The sequence below is a fragment of the Idiotropiscis lumnitzeri genome, chromosome 7, assembly GCF_059441095.1.
Source record: "Idiotropiscis lumnitzeri isolate Australia: NSW breed Sydney's pygmy pipehorse chromosome 7, RoL_Ilum_1.0, whole genome shotgun sequence".
In the NCBI taxonomy this organism is placed as follows: domain Eukaryota; kingdom Metazoa; phylum Chordata; class Actinopteri; order Syngnathiformes; family Syngnathidae; genus Idiotropiscis; species Idiotropiscis lumnitzeri.
In genome coordinates this window covers 15,049,878-15,074,629 of record NC_142397.1, presented here as the reverse complement: position 1 = coordinate 15,074,629, position 24,752 = coordinate 15,049,878, and the positions used below count along the sequence as shown (strand labels likewise).

Sequence of the window (24,752 nt, the reverse complement as noted above, 5' to 3'; positions counted from 1 at the left end):
ATTATGACGTTTCCACATTCACAACAAATTAATGGAAAGCCAGTTTTGAAATTAGAAGCCAGTAAGTAATTTTTTGTTCAACATTTATTTCTATTTTAAAAGGGGGAATGATTGGTAATAAATAAATGGCAATATTTCAAATCTCAATGTTGTTAAAAGTGAAGAAACTGGAAGCGGACATACATGATTTGCCCTTCGCGGTCCAGAAAATTAGGTCATGGGCCAGATCTGGCCCCAGGGCCTTAGGTTTGACACCTGTGATGTAGACTGTACTGCACAGTGAAAAAGGGCCCATCCTGACAGCGTTTGCATCCAAGAGCAACAAAATTCTTTCACAGCTCTATACTGTAGTGTCCGTGAAGCAAAAAGCAAAATAGTGCAGCAGAGGACAAAGCAAGGAAGGATTTTGCGACCTTCACCTCCCTGCTAACACGCAAGCATGTACCATGTAACACTCAACATAATCAAACACTCTCACGGCGTGACACACAATACAACCAAACACTCTTGTGGGGCTGCGCTACTAAAACAAACCCCACGCTGGAACCCCGGGCCGGGAGGAGAGTGGCGCTGAAGCGAAAGGAGGCGGATGTGAGGACAGCCAAGAGCTTTGGGTGTTTATGCTGAACAGCCAAAGAGTGGGAAATGCACGGAACGCGATCCTCATGTTTTCCTTACCCCGGCTAATCCGACAAAACGACAGAGGAGTAGATTGCCTTACAGAGAAAACTGCCACTTAGATATTTATCCTCGCTAAGGCAAACTTCAGACCCTGGCGGGCTCTTTTCACAAGATGAATATGAGTGGGTGTGGGACTTTGTTACATTTATTATTTGGGTGTGCGGTTTTAATTAAAAAGGGAAAAGTGATGCCCGCCAGGCAACCTCCTCCAGATTCGTCTCTGCTCTAAGCGCCATCAGAGCATAGACTGCAGAAAGAAAGTTATGAGAGAAAAATGAGTCCGATTTAAAAAAAATAAAAAAAAGACTAAAGGAATTCAGAAGATAAGACACAGGGAGTACCTTTAGGTGCTCAGTATGTGGAATTTGTTTGCTTTCTGAATCATGTCGATTACACGACATTTGTCAATTGGTTTTCCCTTTGCCCATTTGAATATCAAATTAAAACAAAGATTACGTTGTCAAAACGATTCCTGCACAAACAAAAATATTCATACCAGGCACTCTTCACACTCTTTTACAAACTGCTTGTCCTCTTGGGTCTTACATAATTTGAAGTCTGCAAAAATGTGTCTCTGCTGGTCACAGTAGCGGAGAAGTAAATACAAAGTACCCCTCGCGAGGGAAGTTTTATCGGCACAAATGCCTGTACTGAACTCTTAAAAAGGCATGCCCTTGTTCTCATTTTTATCAGGCAACCATTTTGTTGAATTGGTTTATTCTTTTATTTTTTTTTATCATTTTGCTTTTCCAGCCATTGTGTTGGTATATTGTATACATTTGCTTATACTTAAGAATCTGGTGATCAAAATTTTCCAAAACATGTTTTCCCAGAGAGATGCTAAGATGATTTTTGACAAAATGTAACAAATAAATTAAAAACATTCTCAAGTGTTGCCATTTTACATCTTGTACTGTAGATAAAACATGCTTCTGGCCATGACATTTTTTCACTCTGCCATTTTCATAGACAGGCGAACATGCATTTGGCATAAAAACTCGCTCATCTTCATTTTTGTGCCGGTCCACGTCAAGTTTACCACGTTTGGGAATTTGACAGACCCTGCTTTGCATCGCTGGGCGTTCCAATGGACTGAGGACGTTTACATGTCACCTGATAAATTGGTAACAAAAAGTAGACTAGACTTTAGACCAAGTGAAACCAGCTAGGGCTAAGTTGTGGCGCAGGTGGTCTCATGCAATTTTGCTGGATTTGATGCATGTTTAGGCAGAAAGATTCTGTGCCCTGCTCATATGTGTGGTGGATTTCTTCATATTTCACGCAATAATTATGACATCTGCATGCATCGAACTCTCTGAAACAATTTCAATTAATTGAATGCATTATTATTATTATCACCTTATCTTTAATATATTTTTAACAGCACCCTTAGTGTGTGTACGTGTATGTGCATGTTTATGTGTGTGTGTTGTGACACACAGACGCACGATTGGGGATGGAAGGCGGACTCAAGGTGCCCACTTCGCAGTGACCAACTTGACATCTTTTTGCGGTTCCTTATAAACGTATTTTGCGCGCACCGATCTTGTGCGAGGATTCCAATGAGTCTGTTACGTTTCCGCCATGGCGACACCACTCCTGCCCTGAATTTAAAGAGATTGAGAGGAGCGGGTTCAATTGGCCAGAAATCTAGTCAGCTGTGGCCACTCCCACAACGGCACAAACACCCATTTCCACCTGCATCCGTCTACCATAATACCAAAAGAAAGAAAATTCCACTCATGCGCAGAGTTACACTTCACTTTGCGCTAGATTTTTCATGAAACTAGGGCCCTTTGCATCAAATATTTTGACACACTAGGATGCAGAGTGTAATAGTTTGGCCGCAACAGTACAACATCATGGTGCAAAATGTGTGCCAGAAAATTAATCCCCTTTCGAAATGTTTTTCCTCGTGTTAAAATATTGTGTCCTGCATTGTGGTCACAGTGAGAGCAGTCGTTCACGAGTGAGCTCATGTTATGTTCTGCCTCTGGATACAAGCACTTGGGCCACATTTATGATCTGGCACATGGATTCCCTCATCAGGTTACACTAAAAAAAGCACACTGTATGTACTCTGTGTTTATAGCAACACAGGTAGTAAAACCAAACCTCCCATCTATCAGTTTTGATTGGCTTGGTTACAGCGAATGTGTCTTTGAAGCCCAGTGTAGTAAAAAATGTTTACAACTATCATTGCAACACTTAAAATATAAATGGACTCCCTTGAATTGTTTTTATATTTGGTTCACATTGCGGACTTTTTCTGCGGATTAGCTCAGTCATGCTGAATATGTTATATGGGATCTTAGATAAATTATTTTTTTTGTTTTAAATCAATCGTTCATACTGGGACTCCATAGTGAAAGAGCAAAACACAATTTTAAGAGTATTTTATAGATTTATAGACTCAGGGAAAGCTAAGATGTTGAACCTATGTGAGTGGTGAACATGTGCCTCACAGTTCTGATGTTGGGAGTACCAAACTTTCAGCCTTCCTGCATGAAGTTTGTGTGGGACTTTCTGCCGGTGTCCCAGCTTCTTCCCAAAACAAAACATGAATCTCAGTTTCATTGAAGACTCGAAAATTGAGAATTTCAGTGTGAATTATTGCTTGTCTACAGCAGTTGTTTTCAATTGATGGCTCAAGACACAAAAGTGGGTGGTGAACTTCTTTTGGGTGGGGCGAGGACAGCCAGTGAAAAATTACATGTACGGTATGTATTCTTATTTTGATTTTTCCGCTACATTACAGAGGAATATCAAGTTCCCCCGTGGAACATATTAGATAAGTGACAGGAAATTAAGCCGACTCACGCTTCAGCCACTAGTTTCCTCTGTAAACAAATGCTGTGCAGCTCAGCCGCTGGCTCGTGGACTCCTGGCAAGCAATATGCTTTTGGCAGTACATAAAACTAATGGCTCAAAATATAACATACTAAAAATATGTTGTCTGAGGCCATGTAGAAACAAAACTTGTTCTTTATTGTTCTTAACTTCGAACAGGGTATTCTATGTGTTGGTTACCATCGGGTACTCCCGTTTCCTCCCACATTCCAAAAACATGCATGGTAGGTTCATTGGCCACCCTATAGGTGTGCTTGTGTGCGGGGATGTTTGTTCGTCTTTGTGTGCCCTGCGATTGGCTTGCAATCAATCCAGGGTGTGAGTTTGGTCTTTGATTTCCCCATTTGCCTCGCATGTTCTAAAACATATATGTCCTGTGCATCAATAAGTCTCACCTCGACCGTCTGCCTAACTGTACAGGATGGTGTGTTACCTGGTTCCGCTCTCAGTGTGAGGGCATGCTAATTGGCCGTGAGGCGCCAGTCTCCCACAAGCACCCAGACCACCCCCGCCCCCACCTCCACCAACACCCCTTTCTCTATAGCGTCAGCCTGAGCTAAGAAAGGTGGCATAAATCCTAGCTGAGGAGGACTCAGACTCAAGCAGAAGGCACGATCATGCATGTGAAGTCGATGACGTAAACACACTACATAAGTAAATAAAGAAGCACGTTGGGCAGAGTTGCCCTGTCTTGGCTGATTGGCGTTTGCCTTGTGTGTGTGAGCCACACACTGTGGGCCCTGTCTGCCATCCGTCTGCCTCCCCCGAATTGGACTCCTGTCGCCTTCATAGTGAAGGGCCACTCAACCTGGGTGGATATTCTTTCCCTCACATCTGCTATGAATTTAGCAGAGGCGCGCCATTCAAAGACTCCTTTATGGAGCTATCGGCAGCACTGTGTCGGCCTCCTATTAAGACACAAGCACACCTTCACACACACTGCCTGGTTCTCACACACACTTACATTTAAATCGGCGCATTTACGTAATGATGTGTTGCTCTTTTCGGTTCTGTTGCTTTCTTTGCCTTGACATGCACACACACCTCCCTTTTTTCACTCAACCAAAAATTAAGAGCTGAAGTTTGGCCTGACAGCTGCAGCTCTTTTCTTTCTTTCTTTTTTTTTTCAACAGAGTCACCCGCTGGTGAGGCGAAGGAGTGGTTAGTGGTCCATTGCACACTTTAATCTATTTATTGCAGACGCTCCCTCGCAAGGCATATGCACGCTCTAAGAGTTAAGAAACATGAGATGATGGAACAGCAGGCCATCATGCGCACTAACGACGCTACAGTACACCAAGATGGAGATAAGCGAGAATGCACATGCATTTGAATGGTGTGTGCAAACATTGTGCAAAATGGCATCTTGAAAGTTCAACTCATACTGTAAAAGTCAATCACCTGCAATTTCAAGTTTAGTTCACAATGAACGTGTTCACACTATACAGATCAACTAAAATAATAATCCCTTTATTAGTCCCACAATGGGGAAATTTGAGATTCGAACCCAGGCCTCCTGGGGAGACTGGGTCCTGAACGCGGCGCCTTAGACCACTCGGCCATCCTGGCAGCCAAAAGCCCCTATCTCACACCGTATCAGACCCGTCACCATGAGCGGGCCATATGGAACCGTGCCCGACCACCAAGATGCTTGTGCCTCTCCCATTCGAGGCACGTATTTCTGAAAATATAAATGTTTTCATTATTATTATCAAATTCAATCATAGTAGCTAATTTTGTGTCGCGAAATACTAAAATGTTTCGTTAAAAATAGAAAGAAAAAGTAATATTATTTCGTTTGATTGATGGCCAGCCTTAAGGCCTCAACACACCAATCCGACGTCGGCTGTCGTGACGAACTGTCACGATGGCCTAGAAGTTGGCACGTTGAAATGACCGAAGAACACACCGCAAAGGGCGGCATTCAAGAGTATTGACTGGGGGCGAAAGTGTAATGCGAATATGTGGTGTAAAGTAAGTGCTGTCTGTAGGTTATTAATAATCATTAGCCCATCAACCAACACACACATACAAACACACGCACATCCACAAAAGTAAATGCAAACAGAGGAGTCGGCTGACTGAAACAAAGACAAAAAAAACTATTCTGTATTGCACAAGTTTAAAACTAGTTTTTGTCGAAGACAACATTAGACTTCCGGTTTCTCCCAGATGGCCGTTATGACTGTGAAATCATACAAATGTTTAAGCACCCTAACAAAGCATTACATATTAACAACAAATTGATGTATAACTAGTTGTGAAATCAGACGTCTAGGATAATCGTTTGCTCTGCTACTATTCAAGTTACTATAAAATGAGGTTGGTTAAAAAAATATATATATTTATTAATCATGAGTTATGACATTTGGTCCAGATTCTAGCAAGAATCCCTGAAGTTGATGATCATGGTTTGCATTCGCGGATTATAAAAAAAAAAAAAATTTAAATTGTACGTCGGGCAGATCTGGCCCCCAGGCCTTGAGTTTGCTACCTGTGCTGTAGCGTGTCAAATTTCCAATCCAAATAGGTTGGGAGGGTTGTACGTCTATATTTATCATAATGTCAATAATGGTATGACCTTTTTTTTTTTATTTGAACTTTTGTTAAAAGTTGACTGTTGTCGGAGGTCTGCACTACTGAGTGCTATTCTGAATTAGGTGACGGCAGAAAGGAGGCTACAAAGGCCTATTTATTCTTCCTTCCTCTTTCATCAAACATACTGATATTTCCTTATTGCCAAAAACTAGAATAACAGAGAATAAAAGCGTGATCTGTCTGCGAGACACATGTTGTGAAAGGGAACTGAAGCACACAAGCGTTGGAGAAAGTTAATTACATTCTGCGGAGCTTTACAAAGAATTGCGAGATATATTTTGGAGCTTGGCTGAGCAAGAAGACGAAGCCTTCGTATGAATCATGAAAGGCCTCATCCCACTTATTACATCGACAAGTCTGACTGCCTTTCATCTCCCCCACAGCAAGCTCATCCAATTGTTTCCGCCACCGTATCTGGATCCCTGAGTTCAAAGAAATCCACGGGTGACTGGGTTTATTCCAGTTGCTTTTGCTTATTTGCTTATTTTATCAACACGTTTCAGGAGGACTGATGAAGATGTGAACAGCAATACCTTTCACATACTGTAGTTGTTTGATGAGAGGCCAGAGGTGACATATCAGCGCCATGTGCATGGTGCTGTGGTTGAGAGGATAAATGACTCATATGCAAATACGCTGTTTGCGGGAGTTTGGTCTGTGAGAAGACTTCTTTCAGACGAGTGCCGGATCCCTTTTGGGAAGAAAACTCCCGAGAGAAAATGGCATCCTCTGAACTCCTCCGTTTCTGCACTCACCCACTTTTCTTCCTTCATATTTTGGTTATATCATCAAAGCAAGAGGAAGCACATCAGTGGAGAAAATTGGGGGAGAAGACTGTGATTTTTTTTTTTTTTTTTAATAATGTATTAATAATAACTTGCACTTGCAAGCAAAAGCGAGAGAGAAATTTAGAGCATTTCACTTGTATGCAAGAAAGTTGACACATGATTTTCAGGTCACCTTTAAGCTCTGTAAGGGAATGTGTGACTTCTTTTTTTGGCACGACGTTGACTGAGCTCTGTCTGAAGTGTGCCTTGATATGACATAAATCACATTTATGCGCAGAGCTCCATGTTCCCGTCATAAGAGCTTGACTCTGTGTAGCCTTTTGGAATATGATCGCTGGCACAGGTGTGAAGATGTACCAAAAAGGCCACATTGTGACCCCGATTTGTATTTTCACAAGAGCTGGGTGTTTTTTTTTTTTTTTTTTGCGGGAGTGAAAGCAGGATGTTCTTGTTTAATGATTAGATTGATATAATAGAAAGTGTTTTGTTACCCATAATCACATAGTGAGATCACAACGTGTTGACCCAAGCTTTCACTATCATGGATTGATTAACCAAATACGCTAAACTTGAACTGGATCATCACAGATAAGAACCTTGTGACGTCTGATGTCGGAAACCACAGAGATAAGAGTAGTCCGCAAAAGGCTTGTTTGTCACAAACACAACAACGTACAAGCATGGTGGCGGCAGCATCATGCTTTGGGTATATTTTTCCTTCAGCTGACTTAGGCCTTGGACAAGGTGAAGCAGTCAGTATTAGCAGAAAAATGTTTGAGCATCCGATAGAAAGCAACACAAAATGTCAGGAAAAGCATATTAGAACAGCTCAAGTGCATTTGGGGTAATCGAGGCATTTTAAATGGTGGCAGGTGTGTCTTGACTTCCATGTGACATCTGTTTTAATGTGATTGGTTAATTCTGAACACTCATATCTCCAGTTGGAAAGGGTGTGCACAGTAGTGCAACCACATTATCTCCGTTGTTTATTTTTATTTCCTCTCTCTAAAAGATGTTTTTTTCATGAGTGGTACATGTTATACAGAAATTAATAGTTTTGTAATTATCTTAGTGTCTATTTTATCAGAAAAAATATCATTTGAACTGGGGTGTGTAGACTTTTTCTATGCATTATACACACCAACAAGCCAGAATTTGACCAGGTCCAAAGCAAGCGCTACATCAAGAATTATTCCTTCCCGACTTCTGATTGTCAGATGAAAATTTTATTAATTAATCTTATTATTTTTTTTGTAATGGTAGTTGTGTAGCTCGGTGCCCGAATGGTTAGCAAGTCAGCTCTGAGGTTTGGGTTCTGAATCTTGACTCTGGCTTTAGTGTGAGGTGTTTACATGTTCTCCCCTAGCTTGCAGGCATTTTCTCACTGTGACTTCCTCCCACATTCCTAGAATATGCTTCTTGGGTTATTTGAAAAATCTAACAGTCAAGGGTGTGTACAACCTCTTGCCCAAAATCAAGCGGGATAGGCTAAGCGGTGTAGAAAATGGATTGATAGATGTAGTTGCGGTGGTGTACAACTGCACGGTATCACACCGAGAGGTCTATTACTGACAATCATTTAGCTGAATAAAGTACCCAGAATAATGATGATAATAAAATTAACAATCCTCACGAACGTGCAACGTGTGTCAATCAAAATTAGGTATTATTTTTGAAAATAAGATTTTTTGATACAGCTGGAGTTGGAGTTTAGAGTGGGCAAGGTGGTCAGAATGTTGTGGCTAGTTGGAATATTCTTTGTTCTGGGTCTATTATGTATGCATGTTGAAGCATTTGGCATCACGTCTAGCAAGTCAGCACACTTGTTCCCTCCTCACCATACGGAGCCCCACGACTGACTTTGACCTCAGGTAAATATTTGCTGGGCGACTTGCTCCTCCACATCCACAACCACACATCCCAGCTGGAAGTTTGTGCAGGGTTCAAAGGTCAATCTGAGCACAGCCAGAGTTTTTTTTTTAATAGAGCGGATGCACAAGCTGCTGTTTTTTTTTACCTGTTTTGGAAGAATACTCATTGCTGTTTATGTCTTCAAATAAATTGTTGACTGTTTGAGTTTTTATCCCTTACTTAATGCCAATCACTTTACAACAGTTGTGTGTTGTCCACGATTATATATAGATTACATTAAGAAGTCAAAGTTAACCCACAACTATGGAGACTTCGGATAAATTTGTTTTTCACCATTAGCATGAGCTTGTTTTAAATCCATTTTAAGAAGGATTAAGCCCTGCCATCCATTTAGAAAAAATTCCAGCACATTTCCATTGCAACCTCTTCATGTGTAAACATGTATGTTTGGACATACACACATGACGTGTCATCGTCTCCTAACAATGTTGACTTGTACAAAGTCCCACTCAGATATGCAAGAACTTACCTCATCATATCGAGAATTGTAAGGAGCAAGTGACAAATCTATTGTCAAAAAGTAAAACCAGAAGGGGACAAATAAAAAAAATAGGTCAACAAACATCTTGCTCATAGCCTTTATTGGAAAACCTTTACACGTAATTACTCCATAAACGTGGCTAGACTATAAATATACATATAAAAGGGATGTGTAAAAGACAGTCGGGTTTCATCTTGAGAAGGGCAGTCAAATTTCACTCACTGGTTGTAAAAGTGGAGTAAATCAGAAACTAACATCCAAACATTAAGGCATGAGAAAAGAACACAATGCAGAAAATTCATCACAGGATGGACACAGGAGGGCTATAGGCCAGCGTCTAGGCTGGCCGTGTAAAACCTACGCATAATATTCAAGTGATGTGTTAAAAACATTTCCTTCCTTGTATGTTTAGAATAAAGAATGGCTACATACAGTAGGTTAGAGCAGAGGAGTCACTGAATCAGATAGAAAACAGGAGAGGGGCGCCACCTGGTGACTCAGTGAAGACATCCACTGAGGAGCTGCTTTTTGATTGTGAATCGTTGCTTTGGTGTTCTTTACAAAAGCGCACGATTAAATTGGCCATTTCTGCCAGAACAGATGAGTAAAAAAATAAAATAAGAAATATTAAACACATTCGCTGCACAAATAGAAGAGTCCTGATTAAACATTTATGCAAATGTGATTCACAAAATCCAAACGAAATGTGCAAAAAAATAACTTCAAAAATACCCATAAACATATTTGTTGTTTTACAAATGTTTATGCACATTACTTTAGGCAAGTGGTCCTGGAGCTGCTGGCTTGTTCGGTACATTTTACACAAAGTAGTGCACTTGACAAAACCTTGAGGTACCGCTTTGTTTAAAGTGGCAGGCCACTATAGAACAGAAAATCCAAATGATGACACGTACTGGGTCAGCTTGCTGGTTCCAAACTCACATGAGGGCATTAAAGCACAACTCAGCATGTGACCAAAGTGTTTGAGAAATTAAGAAAACATGATGTACAAACTTGCATGTGACCGAGACCTCCTGCAGAGGTACTTAGAATTTTGTAATTGTACAATGTTTAAAGTGTTCATGGTGTGCATAGGGGGTCTCAGCTACATGAACACCAACTTGGTATTTTCAGACTTTCAGTCCCACCCCCACCCCCTAATCCCCAAAAAATTAAGAAAACAATTTGATCACTGCTGTTATATGGGACCATTATGAAAAGCCCCAAGAAAGTGACATGGTTCCATGTGCTCCTCTTTCACGCACATCAAGTCAGGCTTCCAGATTCCAGTATTTCAGAGGATCGTGTTCCAAAAAAAAAAAAAAATGTTGAAGAGCTATGTGGACCTCTCTAAAACGTCAAAGTTTTCTATGAAAAAAAATAACCCTAAACAAAATAAAATTCACCAATTACACATTACAAATATAAATCCTTTTTTGAAAAATATGAACAGAAATTCAATAAGACAAAGAGTCATCGTGAGGTTTGATTCTCTGCTGGCTGATGGAAACAAGTCTGATCACTTGGACAAGAAATAAGAACTCAAAAAGAAGAAGGATGACAAAACCAAAAGCTCCCTGGGTTTCATGAGCGTTTCTGTCTCTTGGAATGTCGCTGCCGGCCTGGCCTTTCGTCATCGCTGCTCTCCCTGTCGGCCTCCGACCGCCCCCGCCGCAGCCGAGTTCTACGAGTGTCCCGCTCATCATTGCAATCCTGCTCCCTGTAATCCTTCCTGGCTTGTTTGGAAGTGGTCCTCTTACTTCTCCTCTTGCCGCTGAACTCTTCTTCCTCCTCACTCTCCTCGTCTTGTGCTCCCCGTCTGTTTCTGCTTTTCTTGACATTTGACTTGCCATTCTGAATTCTTTTCTGCGGCGGTGCTTGATCCTCGTCCTCTTCTTCCTCCTCCTCTTCTTCTTCCTCCTCCTCTTCATCTTCCTGCTCTGACAACACAGGAGCGCGACTGGCGCGCTTGCGTGAGCGACGTCGTAGGTAGTTGAGACCGGGTAGCAGCTTGTGGAGCAGCTCGGTGAAGGCCGTCTCCGTCTTGGTCATGCAGGACAGCACAGTGCTGCCCTGATCATTGTACTCCTCTGCATTAGAGAAGACCAGCTTCATGTCCTCCATGAAGTCATGACCATGACGATACGAGCCTTGGCCGAACTTGCTCTGCATGGTCTGGAAATCCATGGGCTGCGAAATGACATCCAGATAGTCCTCTGCTTCCTCTGTCGACACGGGTTCCCTGAGAAGAGCAGATCAGACTCAGTTAGAGCAAAGTCTGTATGGAATCACTGTTATTGTCTTCTATGTATTATTGAAGGAAAAAAGAAAATACCCAGAAACGGATTTTAGAGTTTTAAGTATTAATTGGAAAGACATAAGAGTAGGGATAGTCAATACATGTTTATGTTATTTAGTCTTGATTTACATTGCAATTACATCGGTAACAATGTCCACTCACCTAAAAGGCCAGCTGTATCGGAACTTAGTCAGTTTTTTCAGGATCTCCTCACATTTCTCCAGCTCCAGTACTTGTCTGCGCACTCCTGACTGGGAGCTTTGACGCACCTTCAAAAACGACACAAGCAACATTTAAAACAGCACTCAAATATCAAATGAATATTTTGGTCGTCTTAAGAATTGTGTGTTTTATGACTGATCTGCTTTCTCACCAGTTCATCAATGTCCACAGGACAGCTGGGGCCCGTTCTCTGCTTGCTGCTCTGACTAGCAGAGGACGACTTCTTTTTGGGTTTATTCTTCTGCACAGCTGAAGGCCGCTTACTCTTCTTTCTTGGCCGCACTGTCAAGCAAAAATGCAAAAATCAGAGGAAATTGAGACAGGAAACACTAATGGTGAAAATTAGGCAGATAATCACCAAATGATTAAAAACTGCATGCTGTAATCTAACTAAATTTTACGGATTGCCTCTTGAGAATTAGGATGAACGTGCATCCCCCTCCTCACTCCACCAAAGAAAATTATTTTGATAGGAATAATGGAGGAGGACAAGGACCGTGTGCCACTCAGCATGGTCTCTAATACCTTTCCCCTCACAAAATTTAATTTTAGGTGCTGTTGGAATTCCAGGGGGAGCTTAATGAAGCCCTTAGCACCTTTCATGACAAACAGGTCTGAAGTTCACTAAATCAGACTCAACTGAAAATCCAGACCTGTTAGAGCGCCACATGACAGGGTGAAATTAGTAAGGTTTGGTTTCCAAAAACATGGTCTGCTTTAATTGGCTGCCTTTATTTTTTTTAAATTGAGCACAATTTCAGTGTGAATGCCATACAAAAAGGTGTGAGGGAATTTTACACCAACAAAGCCAAGATGTTTTCTTCTCTGCGATACTCACAGCTGTGGCCCATGGCCTTGTATTCAGACTCTTCCTCATCATCTTCCTCCTCATCAGAGTCTTCCTCTTCTGACTCCTCCTCATCCTCTTCATCGCTCTCTTGTTTGTAGTTCCTATGGACAATTTCACGGTAGCATTTAAGTAAGTGGCGCTGGTTTGAAAATTTTAAGTAAAGTAAAGAAAGACATTGAAAGATAGTCACCACTCACAGGGTAGGAACGCTTACCTTGATCGTGTGCCCCGTCTGGCCACAGCGGGCTGACAGGCCGTGCACAACCACTCGCCTTCGGGAATGCGGTACAGCACTGGTCTCAGGCAGAAAAGATGGAAGGCCTTGTTGCATTCGTCGCAGAGGATAAGTTTCTCGTCATCACCTGAGAAGGATTAAATGTTTTTTTCTTTTAAATAAGGCTGCTTCAATCATTCCATTACAGTTTAGTAATGTTATTTGCTCCATTGCTGATGATCACATTTTTTTTCATTATCATATAGCTTGCATTGAGCTGTGTGCATTTCCAAGCAACAATTTTTAAAGAGTGATCGTTGTTTTTACCCTTTTTCCGACAAACTTTGCAACGGGCATTCTCGGCAGACATGTCCCACTTTATGCAGGCTTCCAACATTCCCAGCAGCACATGCATGCGGGAGAAGGTTTGGGCCTCACGGATAGCTGTCCTCCACTTCTCTATTGCTGTTGCCACCTGAGGGGAAATATTTGAAAAAAGTAATAGTGAGACCAAAATTGTTTTGTTTGCAACCTTGAAGGAAATCTGAAGAAAATACATTCGCTAGGAGCAACCCACACACTTTTGCAAGCATTTGCCACTCAATGCGATACGGCCTTAAAGTTCCTAGATCATTGCTTAAAATGTTAGCATGTGTAACCCAGTAGAGAAAACACCATTTTATTTTGAAAAAACATTTATTTTGTTAAGAGGAAGTGTATATCTCTCGTCTACTTGATTTCCTGTTGCGAGTGTCATTTATGTGATTATGACTTTCTGATTGGTCAAAGTCAAGTTGTCCCGCCTTCTCGAGACGCTATGTTGAGATTAGCTGTGTTTATCGTTCTTTTCCGCTTGGATGCCCAACTGCGTGACGATATCTAATGCTAATGTGCCGTTCGGTGAGTGAAATACTTATTGAAGTTGATATAAATGTGACCAATAATAAAATGTTAATTGGGAAATGTTTTATCTCAAGTGTGGATAACAGTGAGAACTGAGGGTCTGTGACAATCCGACCGTGTTCATACTTGAACGTCGTCTTGGTGAGTCGCCATGCACTTGCTATGGACTACGTCGTAAAAACGTTTATGTGAGGCTAACGCTAAGCTAACGTTAAGCTAATGCTAGTGATGGGTAGTTGAGGCATCCTGTATCGTTTCGACACAGTGACACAATGTATTGACACTGTGTTGACACTGTGTTGCTGAATACTGACACCTGGTGGACTTGCAGGAAATATTTGACAGGGTCATCTGACACTGATCTGTCAAACTAATTTTATCCAATTCCATTGATTAGCGACGTGATGTGTTTTTATATATCCTATTTCTTATTACTTTCCATCGCACTAATTATTCTCTTATCTAATTTATATATTTAACTGAATTATTGTTGTATTGCACTGGAGAGGGGAGCTCTCTAATCTCGTTGCACACTTGAGTACAATGACAAAGGGATTTCTGATTCTGATTAGGCATTTGCTTTCACATTATTTTTACATACATGCAATTTCATAAAAAAAATCTTCGATATTCGAGACGCAGTTGATAAATTAAGAGAACATCTGTCTGAATGCCCAAGTAAAAGTGTTGTGAATGACAATGGACTCATTGTAATTAAAGATTTTTATTCAAAAGAAATTAGTTTCTCCAGCGTTTTGTTATTCAGTCTATTTCTTTTTTTGAGGCAATTTCCCCCGCCTTTGAGAAAATCCTCTCACAAGGCACTGAAGAGGCCGGTGTGCACAACGCCTGTGTGGCTAATATAAATAGGTGAGGGAACGTTGCCTCCATGGACTTCCAGTATAAGAGCGGGTCTTCCGTACGTGCAACGTGTCCTGCTGACGTATAGCGCTGCACCTCTGGGTGCGCATCAACAGTGACGTCTTCCATCTTGCGGATATTTAACGCAAAGTAACGTGCCAATAACTCGATGCTTGTTTTGAGCGTCCATCCTGTTGATAGATGCGCTTCCTTATGAACACAGTTTGGCGCGCGACCGCTGTGTCGACACGATTCTGGTAGTGGTCACGTGACTTTCTCAAAGCAGTACGCGCACCGACACGGGGTTTGCCCTGGAAGCTCGGCGCGCGCATCGACGCCTCGGTGTCGCTGGACCCATCACTAGCTAATGCTAATCGCGAGTGGAAATGTACTGCTTGGTTACAGTGAAAGAGTTGATTATACTTGTTTTAAGGTCTTTCTAAAGCAAGGTTTATGTTGACAAACAAATGTATAACTGCTCATTTTGATGTAATATGAGTTAAAAGTGAAATGTTGAATTGACTCAGTTATGTTTGTTATACAATTATTTCTTTATTGAAGTGATTGATATGTAAACCATAAAACATGGTTATTGAGAAATTGGACATATATTGAGAAATGTTTATTGTTATCTCATGAGTTCATTTCATGTGTTACAATGACCATTTGGAAAACATGCATGTATATTAAATCTGTTATAAATATGATATTTAGATGCAGTATTTATGATAATTGAAAACTATAGAGCTATAGCGACTGATAAGACTGGAAAGTGATGATAGACTTATTAGCTGCATACAATAATTTCATTATTGTTATGCAGGCTAGGTTTTTTTCCTTGGCATTAACCCAAGATCTGAGACCGAATGGATTCTCCTTCGATGGAGATGGCGAGCCTGAGCCCAGAACCACATCTGCGATAAAGGAACCACAGTCTTCTCTACCTTCTTTGTGAACATCACGTGGTAACAAACCTAATTACCACCACAACAAGACTTTTTTTCCCCAAGACTACCGGAAAGAACATTGACTGACTTAAACAAAATATTACTGAGCTCAGTAGGACTTTGGGATTATTATTTCTAATTTTTTGGGGATTTTGATATATTCTATGTATATGATGCTGGCTGTTAATTTGTAAATAATTGTTTTGTTTTCCATGTTAATACAGTTATTGTTGTTGCTCATTTCTGCCTCCAGCTATTTCATTCACACATCTGTCAATTATCACTATTGTAGCCTTCGAGAATCTAGAATCTGGTCCAATTTATTAAATATCAAAATAACACTATCCTTTAGTAATCGGGGGTTACACATGCCTTCAAAAAGAAAGAAAGAAAAAAAAACAAAAACGTTTTTTATACAAAGATGTCTTTGAAACACCAAGTACATTTTTATTCACTCAAATAAAAATAAATGGATTTGTGATACAATCTTTGGGTATACATGCAATGTTAATATACCGGAGTATATTTGCATTGTAACATCTTATACTACATTTGCAATGATAGCAAGTTATCAAATTGCAATTTCACGCTTTTTATAAAGACGTAAAATTCATATTGAGCCTACTGGGGTGTGGTGGAATGATGACTGATCCTGTATTTTTTTGAGCGGGGTGACATCATATGAACACCTCCCTCCACACCCCATGCTTGTCTTACATGGATACACGTGACACTTAACGTCGCTAAACTTGACACTTAACGTCAGGTTCATGTTCTGATCAGTACTAAGTTTATCTGACTTTATAATGATCCATTCACTTACCTTGGCCTCCTCTGCCAGTTTCTTTTCCTCATCGACCTCTTCAGCTTTGTTTTCTTCCCCGCCTTGCTTTTTCTTCATTTTCTGCTTGGGGGCCATGAATCCTTGCAAGAACTTCTTGATCACACATGCCTGAATGGTGATGATGGACTCTCCTAATTCTTTCAAGGTGTCCATTTTTTCCAGCTGTGTACAAAGGATGCAACAGAAATAGAAATTTGTGCAAAATTTGATGATCACACATGGGAGGAAAAATAAATCAATTTCCATTAGAGTTTGAATTAGGGGTGTCCCGATACATTTTTCACTTCCGATCCAATATCGATATTGCGGCCTAGATTAATGTCCGATTCTGATGTAGTCCGAGCTAATATCGGCGAGTTCATGTAGCCCAATAAAATGCGATACATGTTTTTTTTTTTTTCGTCTGATCTCTTAACCTGATCCGGTACAAATATCGGATCCGGACACCCCTAGTGCTGTGCAAAATTGGAAAACAGCAGCATACAGTTATGTCAGTCTTCAGTAACAGCCAATAAATACAAACAGTTGTAGGTTACCAGACACAGATAGCCTGCTCACCTCATCTTCTATGTCCTTGTCATCATCGAAGTATCCCAAGCCACCCTTCAGGAGGCGTGACGCTATCTCCTGAATATCACTGCGTAGAAATTTCAGCAGCTCTGTGTACTCGTCAGGGACTTCAGGGCCCACTTTGTCCTTTCGGGTCAAGTTGATGGAGTGTATGATGTCCTGGTAACTGTGGAAGGACATCAGGAAAATAGTTACATTACAGTTACATGTTGCGTGTTACAATCTGAATGTAAGAGAAACGGAAAAGGAAAATGCCTCCAGCATTATTTTTAACCAAGGTACCCAAATTACTCAAGGACTCGTTTCAGGCCTAATTGAAATGATAAAAAACATAATTCATCCATTCACCTGCTTTCAATCTTTGCCTTCAGTTCACTCTCTCTAACTCCATGAGGATGCAGACTGTCCAACAATTCCTCCAATTCAGCAGGACTGTCGCATATGAACCTGGCAAAATTAGGTGATTAGAAATCAGATTTAACTGTCATAACAGTGTACAAATTCCCAAACCAAAACGCAAAGAGAAAGATGAATGTAAAACACTAACCAGAGATTCTGTCCCTGTTTAGGGCTTGTAGTTTCTATACAGACGTCTGTTACTGCACCTAGCTGGGTTCCGTCGTTAGTAGTGCCATCGATACTTCCATCATCATCATCAGGCTCTACAAAGACATTTTGATAACATGAAGATACAGTTGAGTTATTTAGGGTGGAAAAAATAACGAATAGACACTTAGGCATTACTTCTACAAGCTTATGGCAAGAAAAATATTTCTTCCTTCTGTCACAGCAGCCTCACCATCGTCTTCGTCGTCCACATCAGGCTCAGTTGCTTTTTTCTTAGGAGGAGGTGTGAAGCTGTAGTCTATGCTGTCATGTACCCAGCCTTTCTCAATGTACAGTCCAGGCACAACATCAGAGAAAAACCAATACCTGAACAAACGGCCAAGTATTAATAGTTTCCTTATTTTTTAAGGTAATTGACTCTCTATTATATAATGGTTAAAATCATTCCACTGACCTGTTGTGATTTCTGTCTGTACCCAGTGGAGTTCTACGCAGGACCAGTCTGGCCTTTGTTATACCCTCCTGAAAATTCTTTTCCGCGGTCGCTCTTTGTCTGCGCAGTCTCTCTTCTTCAGCGGCTTCTTCCATGCGTTCTTAGAATGATAATTCAGAAACAAATGAGCCCCCAGATCCAACCGCATTTGCCTACTTGACTGATTTGACGAGATTCAAGGGAAGCAAGGATCATCACCTTTGTTCTGTTTGTCCATCTCTTCTCTTTCTCTCTTGGCCTGCATGCTCATCAGCTGCCTACTTTTGACTGAACTGATCATGTCCACCAGCTCTATTTTTACTTCTTTCTTGATTTCCTTCTTTGGATCATCCTTTTTCTTCTTCTCATCTTGGCCCATGAAAAAATAAAATAAATCATAAATTGAGAATGATATCAATAAAAGTATGGGATTTTCTGTTGTTTGATAATTGCAATTTACCTTTGCCTTCCACTTCTTTTTGCTTCTTCTTCTCAGCCTTCTTGCGATTGACTTCTTTCAGCATTGCCACGCGCTCCTTCCACAATTCAGCGGTCCGTTGCTGCATGCCATCAACATGGTCTTCCACTGAGTATGTCATGAGAATGCGGTGGCACAGTGCTACCAGCAGGCTTACTTTTTCTTCTGGGTCGAGCTCAAACACCTCTACAGTTTCAAGCTTCTCCAGAAACTCGCTAGTTACCACATCATCAAAGCCACTCATGGCCATGTCCACCGACCCCTGACCACTCTCCTCACCTTGAGCATCGAAAGGACGCAAACACAGCCTCGCCAGCTCTGATACAGAGTGCAATGTAAGTGGGATCTCAGATAAGGGGATATCAAGCTCACTGTAGCCCTCTGCGAGCTCGTCTTGCAGCAGCGTCTGAAGCAGCACCACAAGCACACGATTCAGGTAGTGGAAACCAGAGCGTACTCCGGCCAACGATTCCATCAGAGCCGTAGATGTGATGGGATACTTGTCATCTGGCATAAGCAGGCCAGCATAGCAGTGCAGGAACTCCACAACCATGGCAACATCCCCGAACAGGGTGTTGGGTAGCCCCTCGGGCATGTCTACAAGCTTAAATGCCGGCAACATCTTGCCACCTTTGATTTCTTTGTCCTCGTACCGACGCGACTGTTCAAGACGGAGAAGCATCTCCTTTTCACGACGTTCCTTCGCTCTTTCCCGAAGTTTCTCTTTGAGATCATTCCGCCTCTTTTTGATTTCTTCTTGCTTTTCCTCTTCACTCATGGCTGCCCAGCGTTTCTTTTGCTCTAATCTCTCCCAGCGTTTCTCGACCAGCTCTTTCAGCTCAACAGGGAGTCTGTCACGGTCATCTGGTGACAAGGCCTTTGCAGCCTTTGATATGAGGGCAGACAGAAAATTCTTTTTGTCCTCCTTACCCTTGTTCTCTTTATAGTAACGAAGCAGGTGGAGAGCCATTGGATGTAATGGCTTCCCTAGTTTGGGAGTGCCTGTGCTACTACTGCGGGCTCGTTTTTTGGGGCTGCCTGCAGAAGGGCTCTTAGCTAGATGCAGCAGGGTCATCTGCTTCATCTTTGGTGTCTTGGCACCTGCTTTTGCATCTTTTCTCGAAGTTTTAAGAATATTCTTATCACCACTCTTTCCAGGTTTCTTCCCATCTTTCTTGTCTCCAGATTTTTTCACTGATTTTGGGCTGGAAAGACCTGAGTTTTTACCTTCTCCTTTTTTGGGTGTTCCAGAGTTCTTTACTTCTAATGGTGAACCATTCATTTTTATTTTCTATGGAAGGAAAAAGTAGAAAAGACAAGCCAATTAATGCTTTAAAGAGGAATACGCCACAACTGCCCGAACACACGTGTCAATGTTTGCACGCAACTGAGCTTACCTGCACGTGACCCCAGATGGTGGGACTAAGGGGCTTCCCAAGAGCATCTTTCTTGCTTTTTCTTTTCTTCTCCCCTTTTTCATTTGCCAAGTGCTCTCCTGGTGTACCGGGTGTCTTTGGCCTCTTTCTCGGTTTACCATCAGGAGAAGTCAAGCTCTTGCGCTTGGCAGAAGGATTCTCAGCTAAAAACTGTAGTCAAACAAGAGGGTGAGTTGATATCTTTCACAACCATATAAGGAATAAATGACCAGCGCCGTCCGTACCTTGTGTGGGTCAAGAAGAAAGTCACTGAATTTACTGGGCAGATTAAATTTTTTCACTAATTCATCTTCAACCACCCAGGGTGCACTCTCCCCCATGCCCAGCCTCTGTGCATAGTGTCTGATGAAGTAACGGATGATTTCTTTGGTTGGCGGCCGCTCTGTTCTGAAAAGACTGTCTGCTGGCACGTCACTGATTACCTGTGACACCGGACAGAAATATTTGTCTTCTTTTACTTGTTTATGTATGCAACAAAACATTTCAAGGACCAAATAAAGTTGCTTTGTTAATGATCATTGTATGGCTTCCCTCAAAGAAAAAAAAGTGTACTTCATCATCTTTGTTGACAATAAAAAACAAAAACAAACAAACCTTGTCCTCACTGACTAGCTTGACGTCGTACTTATGTGGAAGGAACTTGGGAAGTGCCCACCTCTTCTTTTCTTCCTTCATGGCAGTGGGAAGTTTTCTTGGTGAACGTCGTGCTCTATCACCTAAAAAAGAAGAAAAATATGTCAGTAACATTAAGGCATCAAGTAATGAAGTAAAAATACCAGCAAACATAAGCTAAATTTGTTGGGAAGCACCTTATACTCCACATTTATTTATTATATGGATTAGGATTGCATTTTTTTAACACAATAAATAAATAGGCAAGTTTGTAGAGCTATTAACATTGCATCATCATTGACCCCATGTAAAACAACATAAACTTACTCAGACTCTCTCTCCTACTCTCATCTTCTCTATGGGCAGGTTCCTTCCTCTGATTCTCTTGACTGGCATTCTCTTTGTCACTGGATGGTGAATCACAGGCACCTTCAAGCTTCTTCTCTCCAGCTTCACCTTCAGGGTGTTCCAGGGGATGAACCTTTGCCACCTTTGCTCGTAAACTTTTGTCTTGGCTCACCTAAATTAAAATACGTTTGAGAGTATCTTAGCAAACATCAAGATGTTAACCACATTTCTGTTTCATGGTTTATGCAAGGGAAATACAAGCGTAACAAGTTTATAAAACAACAATAACTGCAAATTAAACTGACCGTAAAGTCACACTCTTCACCAACAGCATACTTTGTGAGGATTTCTAGCCAGGCCATTTCAACCAGTTTGTCCAAAGACACTGTGTTGTGGTGGACCATCTCCAGGATGGGCTTCTCAAACCAGTGAGGATATTCCTCATGAAGCCTGCACAGACACAATAGTAAGCCATTTAGTCTAGTCTTTAGTTAGAAATAAACAAATTAGATAAAAGTTTCAAATAGGATTCCTGTAAAAATACCATGAAGTGAAATATTTTCATAAACACCACTGATCAATTAATGTGGTTTCTATCACATTGTATTTGTTGCCAAGGAGTTTTCCCGTACACATCAACAATACTAAATTTGGCTTGTACGGGTTGAAAAATATATTTGAACAGACAATGTTCAATGTTACAGTGTGAAATAAATGCATCTTAAAAATAATTGTGATGCCAGTTTGGCTTGTAATATAGTAAGGAAAATGTCTTTTACACTGTGACCCGAGACCACCCGCTTTTATCAGTGTGTAACATCAGCGAACACCCACGTAGTGTTCATACAAACACACAATGATACATACAGAAAAATGCTTCGATGTAGATGAGTTATGTTAGTGTTTAGAATATACTTTCATCATCTGAGTTTATGAACGGCTCAGCAGTTTCATTTCCGTTGGCCATAAGTTCCTGTTTAAACAACATTGTTTTTAAATATAAAGGAAAAAATGTGTTATTTGGCTATTCAACTATTAGCTATTATTGAATTGTTAAAAAAGGCTGTTGGAATAGAACTTTTTTTTTTTTAACTCTGGTGTTATCTCGTATAAGACCCCCCCAGTCTACATCAATCCTTACACACAGTAGGCAAGTTCCTTATGATGTACATTTTTGCAGCTGTGTTTCAATGGGAATTGTTTTGATACGGCTGTCACCTGTAGGTGGAATTTTTCAAGAAAGCAAACAAACAAAACCTGTCGTTTTTTACATTGTTCTTATCTGAACATCACCTAAGGTGAACAACTAACGTACAACATACTTTTACCTTAGCCCCAAGTGAGGGTATCTTTAAACACCCACAAATATGAGCCATTTACCTCTTATGAAACCAACCCCAGCCACTTATTACATCAGGCAGCTTTTCAACAAATGCACATAAGTGTCTATTTGGATGCACACCTGTGGCTTACAATTAAAGTATCCTTCCGAACAATAGCAGGTGATTGCCATCAGAAAGAAAGTATCACTGAGTGTTATTTTAATTATGGCTTCTGAGCTGGAGCAACCTATACATAACTGCGTTAATAGTATCAGTTTTCTTTACAGTTCCATGTTGCTGATTCTAATAACTACCAGAGCTGCGTTTGAATGACTTAACCACACGCAGGTCCTCCAAAATAGAAAGAGAGGCGGAGCACCAGCTCTATCCAATCACAGTACAGCTGAAAGCCTCATGACCTTCACTGATCTGGGAGTATGGCTTTGTCTTCACACATCTGATATATTGCCACAAAATTGATTGTACAATTACAAATAACTAGTGATTATGTGATACACAGTGAAACACTACATTCAAGTCATTTAGAGTTTAGTCTAATGGCATTGGCTCGAACAATCTGTATGGGTAATAGGTTTCCCACTACCAATCAGATTATTACCAAATGAACTTGTAAACGAACAAATAAAAATCAAGACTTACAATTCTGTGACTTCCTGTTCCTCCTCCCATGCTTCTTTGTGTGTCAGTTGAATGCTTCCAGTGCTCTTGCACGTCCAGATGCGCTCTTCATACCTCTTCAAGCGGGCTTCATACTCACTATTGACATTTTGTCAAGGACATCTTTTGTATACATAGGAGCCATTTGGTCACAAACCGTATTAGCCAAAGTATAAACAAAGAAACAAATAATGAATTTAATGACTTGGATGTAGGATTCCACTTATGAACAAATAAGTCTATTGTCGTAAAATTAAAATTGCAGACTAAAGTATGACTTTGCATTGTCATTGAGCACGCCATGTAATTATTTTAACAGTCTGTATATTACAAGTCAAAGTCCTAAGTCATTTTACAAGTCCGATGTGTAGTCCATCCAACAGAAAGCATGTGTTTACAATCACTGGAGACTTGGATGTAAAAAAAAAATAGTAATCTAGGAAAGAAACAACCCACCGTGTGTACTTTATATACTATGTTCAATTATTAACATGCTTCTCGCGGTAACGTACGTTACAAAACTCACGCTTGAGACTTTGCGTTAGCAGATATGAACGGGCTATTGTGACATAACACCAACATTAGCATTGGACTAGCATACCCGGCTCGCGATGATGGTTGACAGCAGATTCACAGAGGCTAATAGTAAAAGGGAACTATCACAAATGACTTGACATAACCGTACTGATTGATCCAACTAACTCTAAGGGTAGGGGGTTTCTTGTTTTTAGCACGTGTATTGAGGCTAGCCCACTTTCCACCGAGAAGTAACTGCACGAGGGAAAGCTAAAACGATGGAAATACGCGCGCATAACAAATTAACGTTATACACGCTTACGTACATTTGTACACGGGGAAGTGTGGTGTAATTTCTCCATCAAGGGACACGATGACCAAATAGCCACTGATGTACGACCACGGGTCGACTTGATGACCAGCATCACGTTTAGAGGATACTCTTTGTTCCTGAAGGCCTCCTTGGTGTGCTCGATGATGTAGACCTCCTCTCCCGGGCCTAGCGGCTCGGCTAACGGCTTAGCTAATGGATAAGGCTTCCGGCCCAAAAGTGGCGCCATTGTAAATCAAATGACAACCGTGTAATGAAATAATCACTTGAATACTCCTATGTAAAAGAAAATCAGCTTAGATGTATCCCAGCGCCTGTTAGCATATATCACGTTTTCACCGGTAGGCCTGGAACTCAACGTGTAGCAGCTAGCGGGCTAGTTAGTAGCCCGATTGCTATCGCGTTGCAAAACAAAACAGTGTCCCTTCTTCCTCGCGCCCTCATCGAATTCCTCTTCTCTGCTTTAGCGGTGACGCCATAGCTGTTCCAAGTCCGCTCCCATATACATAGACGGGTGTTATTCCCGTGTCGAGGTTACTTGGCCAACTTTTATCTTCCCGGTTGACCTGTCAGGATGCAATCCAAGTCCCAAGTCAAATTCGCGGCAAGAGCACCACAGTCCAGCAAGAGGTCTGGCGCGAAGAACTATTCACTCGGTAACTCGACTGTGCAAGCCGACGTCTCGGCTTTTCTTCTACTTTCCCTACTGATCGTTCTTCGTTTTAGAATAAAAATATGTAGGTAGTTGTTGAAAATAATGTCTCGAAGAGGTTAATTCCTTGATGAAATGGCGGGAATTTCTCGAACACCGGCACAAATTCGCACACACTCAACTCTCCCGTTTCCCCGGCAGCAAACCGCGTAACAACAGAGCTCCGCCCTCCCTTGGCAGCCATTGGCTCCCTTTGCGAGGCGCCCTCGTCAAACTGACCGGAAGTGACGTCCTATTGGC

General features: G+C 41.3%; 1 protein-coding gene across 1 annotated transcript; it reads right to left on the bottom strand.

Annotated features, from left to right (window-relative positions):
* Nucleotides 1-9,413: 9,413 nt before the first annotated feature.
* baz1b (bromodomain adjacent to zinc finger domain, 1B) lies at nucleotides 9,414-24,680 on the bottom strand. Its single transcript, XM_088300892.1, has 21 exons — nucleotides 23,911-24,680; nucleotides 22,936-23,052; nucleotides 21,259-21,403; nucleotides 20,933-21,125; nucleotides 20,588-20,709; nucleotides 20,218-20,415; nucleotides 19,955-20,143; nucleotides 18,540-19,848; nucleotides 18,299-18,448; nucleotides 18,062-18,200; nucleotides 17,840-17,973; nucleotides 17,588-17,702; nucleotides 17,389-17,487; nucleotides 17,029-17,206; nucleotides 16,450-16,632; nucleotides 13,243-13,390; nucleotides 12,916-13,063; nucleotides 12,690-12,802; nucleotides 12,003-12,133; nucleotides 11,792-11,898; nucleotides 9,414-11,572 (listed from the first exon to the last, which is right to left on the bottom strand). The coding sequence occupies exons 1-21, from the start codon at nucleotides 24,027-24,029 to the stop codon at nucleotides 10,915-10,917; spliced, it is 4,695 nt and encodes a 1,564-aa protein (XP_088157018.1). The 5' UTR covers nucleotides 24,030-24,680; the 3' UTR covers nucleotides 9,414-10,914.
* Nucleotides 24,681-24,752: the final 72 nt, after the last annotated feature.